Source organism: Homalodisca vitripennis, chromosome X (assembly GCF_021130785.1).
Source record: "Homalodisca vitripennis isolate AUS2020 chromosome X, UT_GWSS_2.1, whole genome shotgun sequence".
NCBI classification, from domain to species: Eukaryota; Metazoa; Arthropoda; class Insecta; order Hemiptera; family Cicadellidae; genus Homalodisca; species Homalodisca vitripennis.
The window spans coordinates 41851237-41861862 of NC_060215.1; the positions used below are offsets into that span (position 1 = coordinate 41851237).

At 33.8% G+C, this 10626-nt stretch overlaps 2 protein-coding genes across 2 annotated transcripts; both read right to left on the reverse strand.

Annotated features, from left to right (window-relative positions):
• Positions 1-1358: 1358 nt before the first annotated feature.
• LOC124369423 (gustatory receptor 23a-like) lies at positions 1359-1907 on the reverse strand. The gene has a single exon (XM_046827429.1). It carries the CDS (start codon positions 1905-1907, stop codon positions 1359-1361), a length of 549 nt encoding a protein of 182 aa, XP_046683385.1.
• A 7880-nt stretch (positions 1908-9787) lies between these two features.
• LOC124369424 lies at positions 9788-10394 on the reverse strand. The gene is made up of 2 exons (XM_046827430.1): positions 10131-10394; positions 9788-9958 (listed from the first exon to the last, which is right to left on the reverse strand). The coding sequence occupies exons 1-2, from the start codon at positions 10392-10394 to the stop codon at positions 9788-9790; spliced, it is 435 nt and encodes a 144-aa protein (XP_046683386.1).
• Between the last annotated feature and the right edge of the window lie 232 nt (positions 10395-10626).

Below are 10626 nucleotides of genomic sequence, written 5' to 3' on the forward strand. Positions count from 1 at the left end.
AAATACAACAATCAACAACACCAGTTCACGTACAACAGATAAACATGTATAGGAAGAAATTAAACGATCTTTATATAAAAAACAACATCATAATAATAAATAAACAGTTTCTGAATAAATATCTTTAAGGCAGTTCCATGATAAATTGTCTGACTTTCATTTTAGTTTTTGGTTTGTTTGCAAAAATAATTTCGTTACCAAAATGTTCAACGAAATTGTTGAATACTTTAGGTCCCTTGTAACAAAATTGGTTTCTACTTCTCTCTTTAGTTAAATTTGGTACTTCCATTTTAATAAATTGAGAGGCCCTAGTCCCTCTATTGACAACTTTCACAGTAAATTCATTGAAATATTTATGTGTGTATGATAAACAGCTTTGGTTATAAATTTGGTTGAAGTTAAAATATTTTTCTCTTGAAATATGTAACTTAATCTGTCTCTTATGTTTATGGAAAAAATTATTCGAAATGATTTTCGCTGGCAGCTAATTATACTTTTTAGAATTGTGTGTGTGTGTGTGTGTGTGTGTGTGTGTGTGTGTGTGTGTGTGTGCGTGTGTGCGTGCGTGCGTGCGTGCGTGCGTGCGTGCGTGCGTGGGTGTGTGTGTGTGACAAAGTTTTAAAAGAAATCTATAATTGTTTGTTGTACAATATTTCGTGTAATAACAATTTGTATATACAACTCCTATATATAATTTAGGATCCAAAAGAATTGAGATATATTGTTTAAATAAAGGTGAATTTTGAATCGATCCAAAATTGTTCTTCAATATTTTTCCTTCGGGTTTTTAAATGCTTAATGTTTCATAAGCACTGAGTTCGTTTTTCTTATAAAGTGATTTTAATTATTAGAAGTTTGTAAATATATTATTGGGTTCTAATGCATGTTTTGTAATAACTGGTGTTTTAGTTTGTATGTATTAAAAATATCTTTCATGTTCTTTCAAATCTTGTTTAATAGATTTTTATTTTACCAATTTAATTTTTTTCACAATTTTCACAGTTAAGTTTTGTAAATTCAACTTTAATTTTCATTTTAAATTTTGTCGTTTAGATTTCCAATTTATTTTTATTTATCATAGAAACAGTTATTCTTATATCAATATTTCCTAAATACATTTTTTCTTTATCAAATGGACTATACCTCATGGATTGCCAAATACATTTTTCTTCTTGGTCTCTTTTAAAAATGGTTCTCTTCATTTTTTATAAAGTGTCGGTTAATTCGATTGAGTGTCCACTGAAAATACTCTTTACATTATTTGTTACTTTCACTGCAGTAGTTTTCCAATAAGAAGAGCTCCTCCTTCAATAATAATAGTAGTTTAAATAAGTAAATAATATAGAACGAGTAACATGTTAATTATCGTTCTTAGATTGAGTGTTAAATTGAATCAGGATTACCAGATTGGTGGTTACTGTGGCAGCCATTGTAGTTAACATTCGCCTGTTGATCTGGAAAAAGTCTCTTGCAGAAAACACCACATTTTGTGTTGCTATCTGCATCAAAAACGACTCCAATTGTTGTTTGAGCCCCTGATCCAAATCCTCGTTGATCAGCTTGCAGATTATTGGTGCTGTCTCCTCCGCCGCTTGAGTGACGTCAGAACTTGAGGAGACGATCAACAGCAGATAACAGATGTTACACAGAGTCCATATTCCTATGAAAATGTTGCTTATTCTTCTTTCTGACGTGACAGGCGAGAAGAATACAAAGAGAAGGACCGTTACTGTCACAAACTTACAGAATATTAGACTCAATAGGACGTCAGAGTAGAAGGCATTCGCTTGGCCTACAGCATCAGGTAGCGTCTGGTAGGCGTTCATAAAAGATTTTATTTTAGTACTAGATCTACCGTCTTGTCTGTGACTCTGATTGCTGTGCTGCAGGTTCTGGCGTCCACGCATCGAGTGTCTGTAACTCTGGATGATTACCTCATGTTTGATCTTAGCGTTAATGAGTCTGAACCTCTTGGCAACGCTACGAGTGAATTCGTGAAATTGCACCAACACACAGATGTGTCTGCAGTTCGCAACAATAACCCAAACAGTTCTTACACTAAACTGAACGATCTTTTCATGATATTTTAACAAGCTCAGTGTCAAACATGTGTCAGTTAAGTGAGATATCGCGAGAGTAGCCGTCAAAATAATAACTGCTGTAGTAAATTTAGCTGTCGTCCAATATTCAGGTGCAGCTAGTTGTAGTGTACGGTCAAATCTCTCCAAGGTGTTACAGGCGCTAATGTACTTAGAACACTTCCTGGCAAAACTGGTGCATATAACTGCTTCTGTCAAGATAGAGGAGATTAAAATTAAAGTTATAGCAAATCGTCCGGTATCTGTATCTGAACGTAGCTTGACATCTTCTGACAAGGTTGTGTACAGGTCAAAACTAAGGAACACTGTTTGTATAAAGGTCAGAGTCAATCCCCACCACAACACCACTGGAACAAATGTGAACCTCCTCCTTGTGCCAGATTCTAACTTATATTTCAGTGGGAACCCTATAACCATTTGATAAAAGTACAGAGATGCTCTTGAGAGAACAAACATTCTGAAAAGTGACTAAAACGTGCCAGATATCACATCAGCTTGGTATAAAATCAATTTTTCATTTCCAATTTTGTGTGTCTTATGTCGTTTTTTTGACACGATATTAATATATAATTTCTTATCAAATGGTTAATTCGTGTAAAAGTATTAGTAGTATTTTGAAAGCTGCAAAATAATCAGGTATTTTTATACCTTTCGCTCACTTTTCGAAATAAAATCATAACTTGGACACTTCCTTACATATATGTACGGAAGTTGTATAAAAGATACCGAACAAAAAGCCCTTCCACAAAGCCCTTCCACGAATGGTTTAAGCAATCAATATCCTGTCATACTCAAGACTGCCAGTGCTTTGTTTTAAATGTTGAAAGTGCACTTATCACAAAATATATTGGAAACTATTGTAAACTTACCAATACTTACCTTATCCATTAAACTCTTACGACACGTGTTTGTCAGGTAAACTGATTAATCGTGTAAAAGTTACAATAACTCCAGGCTTTAAGATGATTAAAATTAATTTGACTAAAAGCTTTCTTCTACAATGCATTAAATACTATCCTCCATATAGAGAATACAGGAGGGAATGTAGTTTATATTAAAACTGATGTGTCAGTTTTAATCAAAATTAAAATTACAGGCTCTCTGAGGATGTATTAGTGTTTGACCTGAGACTCACTAAATTACTCAGATGATTTTTATATAATGGGATTTCATAAAGTTTAAATAAAACTACAACAGTTAACTTCTAACACAATCCCACACAACATATAAGGATTCAATCCTCTATTATTCACAAGATTTTGTTATGCTGAAATTTATTAAAAATGACTGAACAACAAAATATTTTTTGGTTCAAATACTTTCTACATTACGTAGGTACAGTTAACCAAGAATTAGATTTGAAACTGACTTCAGAATTTACTTTCTGGTAAAAATAGGTTTACATTACTTAGGTGATAATATGTATAACTCGAAACAATAAAAATAACATGTTAAAATATTGTTCTTGGTTTGGGTCTGAAATTGAATCAGAATTACTAGATTCGTGGTCACTGTTGGCTGTCATTGTAGTTAACATTTCCCTGTTTCCTGGAAAAACCCTCTTGCAGAAAATGTAATACTTCGATTAACCATTTGTAGCAAAAAGGATTTAAATTGTCTTTTCAGCTCCGGATCCATATCCCGTTGACCAGCTTGCTCATTATTGGTGAAGTGACATTATCGTCCGCCGCTTAAGTGACACCAGAGTTTGTGTAAACGACCAGCATTAGGTAACAGATATCCAACACAATATCCTCAGTCCTCTTCTGATGATTCCTATTGGATGTCCAGAAACGGAATACAGGAAAAGGAAGTATAGTTACAGTTATAGAAGATTGTACTCATTGCAATATCACAGAAGGCGTTCGCTTGTTCTACATCACGCTTCATTTGAGGCCTGGAACTTGGAGGTGCTGTCTAGAGACTGTGAGGTAGACGTCAGCGGTCGCATTAATTGTCTATAACTCTGGATGAGCAATTCTTGTCTGATCCTGGTGTTAATTAGTCTGAGCCTTGAGAGACTTCTTGGTATTGGACCAACATATATATTCGTCTGTAATTTGCAATCGCCACACAAACAAGTGATACAATACGCATAATGTTCATTTCATGGTCTTTTACAAACAGTTTTGTCACGTATAAGTGAATTAAGTCAGATATTACTGGAGCAGCCATAAAAATAACTGTTATTGTAGTAAACTGCACTGTTATCCAACATGTGAGTTGTGAAAAGCATTGGAGATATCGAGAAACTTTGAGTACTTACTTCCTGGCACAGCGGTCAATGCATGACTACTTCCGTCAACATGGTACTGATAACGAGTATAGTCATACCAAAGTGAGTGTTGTTGGTATCTGAAAAACATTGCAAACCCTTTCAATAAATACATATAAATGATAATACTCAGTTACTCTTCTTGTAGTATAGTCACGGTCAAGCCGTACCAGCACAAAGTTTGAGAGTCTTCTGCATGTAGCTGATGCTGACGGGTATTTCTGTGAGAACCCCATCATAATTTGACAAAAGAATATAACTGCTTTCGAGAGAATATATATATATATATATATATATATAATATATATATATATATATATATATATATATAATTTTCACATTAACACTGTTAATATTATTACTGATATGTGTGATGGATCTCAGAGTTTCTTATGATGTGTTTAAGCTTCTAATTATAGATTCATAGATTATTAACGACCACTAATTATCCCGATTGCTATACTGTCAATACGAGTACATGTGATTAACACACATAAATTAATCATGTAAAGTTCAAGGAGATTTTGTGTGATTCATTAGAACAGCTATGAGATATTCATAAAGGACCTCAATCACTAAATCCAGACACAAAATGTATTTAACTGCTTTCTTTTTGTTTAAATTGTATTCAAAATACTTGCCAAAACACCGCAAGAGATACATATAATTAAAACGAACAATATTCAGAAGAGATTATTGTTTTCCATGAAAGCTTTGTTTCAAATATTGAAAGTGCACTTTACGCTGAGTGTATTAGAGTCTATTCTACGCTGAATAATATTTACCTCATCATGTAAAAACGTTTCAATGTCCTATATTGTTTCAGGACAATCTGTATATGGTTTATACAAACTTGATGTAAAGAATCGGCACTAATGTATATTGTCTCAGCGTTAGTGAAGTTTATCACTAGAGTGGGCTGGGAAAACTACTTCTGTCTGTCTGTCCTATATGATAAATCGAAATTTTGCATGAAGCATCATTTCTACATTGGCAATATCGAGATTATGGTGCATATCTTGTTCATGAAATCTGGCTAAGCGTTTGCGAAGCTTATTACTCAGGGAAATATCACAATATCTAATTTAGTTATATACTTGAAAACTGGATTAAGCTTAATTTCTACATGGACAAAACTGACTTTGATAAAGGTGTATACATCTCGATGAGGTCACGCTGAGCGTTAGCGAAGTATATTTTTCAAGGGAATATCTCGAGACGAGATCGAATTGACAGCGAAGCTTATAGCTTGAAATGTGCACGAATCTTGACTTCTAATTAGGCAAAATTGATTTCAATGATGGTGCATGACCCATCATAGGGTTTGATTGAGCATTATCGAATTATTTCTCTGAATGCACTAAATTAGTGGCATATCAAGAACTAATTGAGCTATGGGCTTGAAGTTTGGATGAAGATTCACTTCAGCATAAACAAGATTCCTTCAGTGTATGTCCCTAATCTAGCTAGAGGATTGGTAAGGATATGCAATTTGCCTTAAAATTGTGTGGGGTGGGAGGGAGTGACCAGGGGACAGCAGTCCTTATGGCGTGATATTAATACTTTTCGGTATTTAGGTCAAGGTAGCTTTTAGGACAGTGGGATGAACCCTATCTCACCAGTATTAGGTTATTCCTGAGTTATGCGTGTCACAACGCTCTGGTACGATGTTACCTAGATTGTAGTTGTATGCGTTTTAGGTTAGGTATTCACACGAGGAAGACCTGTCCTAGATTATTGGACAGGAGATTTCAAAACATGGCCTACCACCTCTCAGAAGTACAGTATAGGCAATTTTGGATTTTTGACTACCTATTGTATGCGAAGTTCGTCAAATCCTGAGAATTTCAGGATTCAATAGAAAATAGGTATAGAACTATACAAACAGCACACACATCCACTAGATGAAATTATAAAGCAAAAAAATGTTAAATTTCAATGGGCAGATGAATATAAAACAGTTTTTAACAAAATCAAACAGCTACTCACAAAACCACCAATTTTAGCCAGTTTCATGCAATACCAGAGAAACTATTATTAACACATATGGTAGCTTTTATATATATATATATATATATATATATATATATATATATATATATATATATATATACTGTATATCACCTTTATATGCCTTTAAAAACAGAGAAAACATTGTTTGTTGAAATTTCGAAAAACTCAAAGACAATTTATAAATTACAATATACACAGATTATTCAAGGTTACAAAATTACAAACAATCCAATATATGAAACTACAGAACGGATTTATGTTCTTTGTATCTCTTACGGACTCACTAATTAACGGGTTTGAAATTTTGGCAGCTCATCCGCGCAGGTCCACGAAATACCGCGAAAAGTTTATGGGTATTTTTATAACATTAAGGATTGCTAAACACATAAAAATCACAATTAGGGTTCTATGAATCCTATAGATACGCTCAAGACGAGTTGTCTGATGTTTGTCATAATAAATCACGAAAACTCTTGGAAACTCGTGATATCATTCACGTGAACTCAACTCTCTTCGTAAATATTGGACTCCGAGGTTTAATATATAAATTGATAGAGTTTTTATTTAAAAACTAGTTCACCTTCCTTTTTTTTGCAGCACCTGGTATCTGACGCTGCGCTGTCAGAGACACCTATAAATAGGTGAAGTGGTAGTCTCATTATCTCATCAGGTACACAATTGAGTGCACAAAGTTTAAGACAGCGTCAGATACCAGAGGCTGCAATAAAAAGGAAGGTGAACTGGAGTTTAACTCAAAATTCAATTGAATCAACCCTTACGACAATAGCTACGTTATGTATATAAATTGATAATTGAAAATCATATCTTGCAATGATAAATGTAATGGTGCTCGATATATACATATTTGAACCCACCACATTACGGGTTTGTATAATGCGGACAGTTAGGGTCTGAGAACGATGACTTATTCTTGTAACTATCAGAGACTTTAGTGATGTTTGGGAACTGGTAAACACAAACATAAATGCTTCTGGAAATCCTACATTTGGAACCGGAACGAGCATCATTTCATATAGAATTTAGAAATACAAGTATAGTATTACATTTTAACTTCCCATTACTTAATATGACTAAATTAGCGTTTTCACAACGTATGGCTACCCATCTGTAATTCGGTAGTGCCGATGGACGAGCGGTCTAAGTTGGAGATAGATCAGGTTCAAATCCTATTTGTGACAGTGGCACTTATACCACAGTACCATCGACCTTGTACTGTATCGACTGTCTCCATTTCTCTATCTCATAAGATCCTCGCACAGATCGGTGGCCCATTAGCACAGGCAATTTAACACTTAAAAGGGAATCGGCTTTATTATTATCTTATAATTTTAAAAACGACTATAACTATATTGAAAATTAAACATTTTGGAAACCACACAATAAAAAGTACAGTTAACAAAAAATAAGACGCTATTTTAAAGGGATGTTTTTGGTTTTGTAAAATGGCCATATATCTTAAGATCTAGTAATTACAATGCTTTTGTAGATAAAAAATAGGCTCCCAGAAAATGTTTTGTACTTGAAAAATATTAGCAAGCATTTGTATTACTTATGATATGTATCCTAGACTAAAAGATATTGTGATGTAAATTGACATGTATTCTTGTAGAGTGTGACATATATATTCCGTCCATAGACGGGAGACGAGCGGACACAGATTTACGAACCTCAAGTTATAATTAACAAAACGACAATTCGTTTTGGCATAGCAGACAACATCCTATCCTAGCCCGGAAAGATACCGATGTTTACCATTTTAAATTTTGATAAAAACTTAGTAGACGTGGACTTTCACATAAACATTTCAACCCTCTAAACTAATTAGTTCTAAAGTTATCATACAGAACAAGACAAAGACAGAAATCTGGTGTCATCAATTGGTAGGAGAGACTCTGCCTAACGCTCACACATCTAAACTTCTTAATGGCTAATTTTAAGTATATGAATATGTCCTATACATAATAACACAACTTAGATTTTACAATCAATAAATTTACTATATAACATTTCCTTGTACACATTCTATACACACGTTCACTTTCCATCTTCAGAACCATGTAATGAAATGAAGACTGAATTATCGAAGCATCGACAAACATCTATTGTTTTAGTGTGATAGAAGATATTCTCTGTGTTTTAAGGGTATATTCCTAGGTCTGTAAGCATTCATGAGTATACACTGTCTTTGTAAAGTTAGTTTAAATCGATCAAATATTTGTACTTAATAGACATACAAGAACCAAGTCATAGAAACTTTCGAACTGCCGTATATGACAGCCTCTTATTTAATCAATAATAAAAGTCAACAAAAGACAGTAATTTAGGTTTCTATGAAAATGCCATTGCAGATTAAGCTGAAGTGTTATAGCTTTGTTTGAAACCAACCAATCCAAGAAATTAATAATCGCATATATTGGTAAGTTACTGAAACATTGTCATATGATTCACCCGCAGAATCTATTACGATTGACTACCAATTTGTTTACTCTGTATTTTCCCGTTGGCAACTCGGTTAGTTACTCGTAAGACCAAATTAGTTAATTTTTTTCCAGAGGAAAATAAGAATTCCCAATGGACGTAATACCGACGTAAAGGTAGTAAAAGATTCACACAACATTTCAACACTCTATGTCAACTCCTTTCAACGGTACAGTTCTGCCCTGCTAAGGAAGAAAAGGGTATCTGACATCCGGCCTATTTTTGAGCTAGGCTGACTTTACTCTTTTGCTCATTGCCAAGCAGTAGATTTAAATATTAAGTTCTGGTTTTTTGAGGCAATTTGTAATATTGTATCCAGAATCTAAAAATATAGTTTATGAAGTAAAAAAATTCATTTATCATTTAAATACTTGTAGTTACATAAGTGTACCTTAAGCGATTCTAAGCCAAAAAAGCGTATCTGCCACATACGGTTTTTTGGCTTCTTGTTCTATGCGATTTCAACAGCATGATTGTAGGGCTAAACACAGTAACAAAGTCACATAATATTTATCTAGTGTTTAGTTTTAATGATAAAATGAGACTTCTAATTACTATGATGACAAAGTTACACACATTTTTAGAAATTTACATGAATAATTGTCTATACAAACTCAGTCAATGTCATGTTCTGTGATTAGATCAGGCTCCTCACTCACTGCTAGATCAACCCAAAAGCCATGTCTGTTGGGAGGCATCAAAGGCAACAAGTTTTTTAATAATGTCTTGTTTCTTTTCTTTGTTCACACCTCTGGGGCTGGTTCTTGTATTTGGTTTTGGAACTTCTCTCTTCTTCGTAAATCCTGCTTTTAAAAAGGACAATTGAAAGACTTCCCCACTGAATGATTTTCTGTATAACATGTCAAAAGATCCTCTTTGGAAAAGAACATGTACCATTTCACTAAGATATGGACGAGGAACTTTTATGCATAATTTTATACTGTGAAGAATAGTTAAATTCTGTGAAAAAGTCCTGATGCTCCATGCTCTTTACAGTAACCTTTCCAGAGTTACTAGCTTTGACAGCATCTTTGAAGTCTTCAAAATCATACATTTTTCCTTTTGACTTTATCTGAAACAATACAAAAATTTAAAAATTGAATAACTTAAGGAAAAAGAAACAAATAAAAAGCTGCGCCGAAAGTGGAAACGTAAAAGATTACTTAATTTTATAACATTTACATTATAAAAGTAGAGGTACTTGTAATATAATAGGTTCTAAATTCAAATTTATCATTGCTTACCTGTTTATTAACTTGGTGATGGAAATGGTCTGCAGACATAAATGTATGTCCTGTCTCTAGATAGTTTAAAACAATCTCATTAGCTTCAATATCATTTGAATTTACCAATCCTGTCAGGTAGGAAAACAAAGCCCCAATTTTTGTTCTGGGCTGCACAATTGTCCATCCAAATGTGTATTTTTTTTTTGCATCTCTTTTGTGCATGATAAAAGAATTTAATGCACTCGCAATGTCCTCCTTTTTCCTACCGGAAAATTCCCTCATGCCAGATGCATGCAAAAGGATCCATGGTTGGTTTTTTTCCAACAGGCACAAATGATTCATTGAAAAAGGACAATTCTACGAGTAAACACTGCTTCTTTGAACTGTTCAATGTGAGGCAACATTATTACTTTCTGCAAGTCCATTGTGTAGACAACTGTACCAGAAGGCCTATAACTATCTAAATTGTCTTTATCAATTGATTTTTCATATGCTTCTCGGGCTTCAGTATATT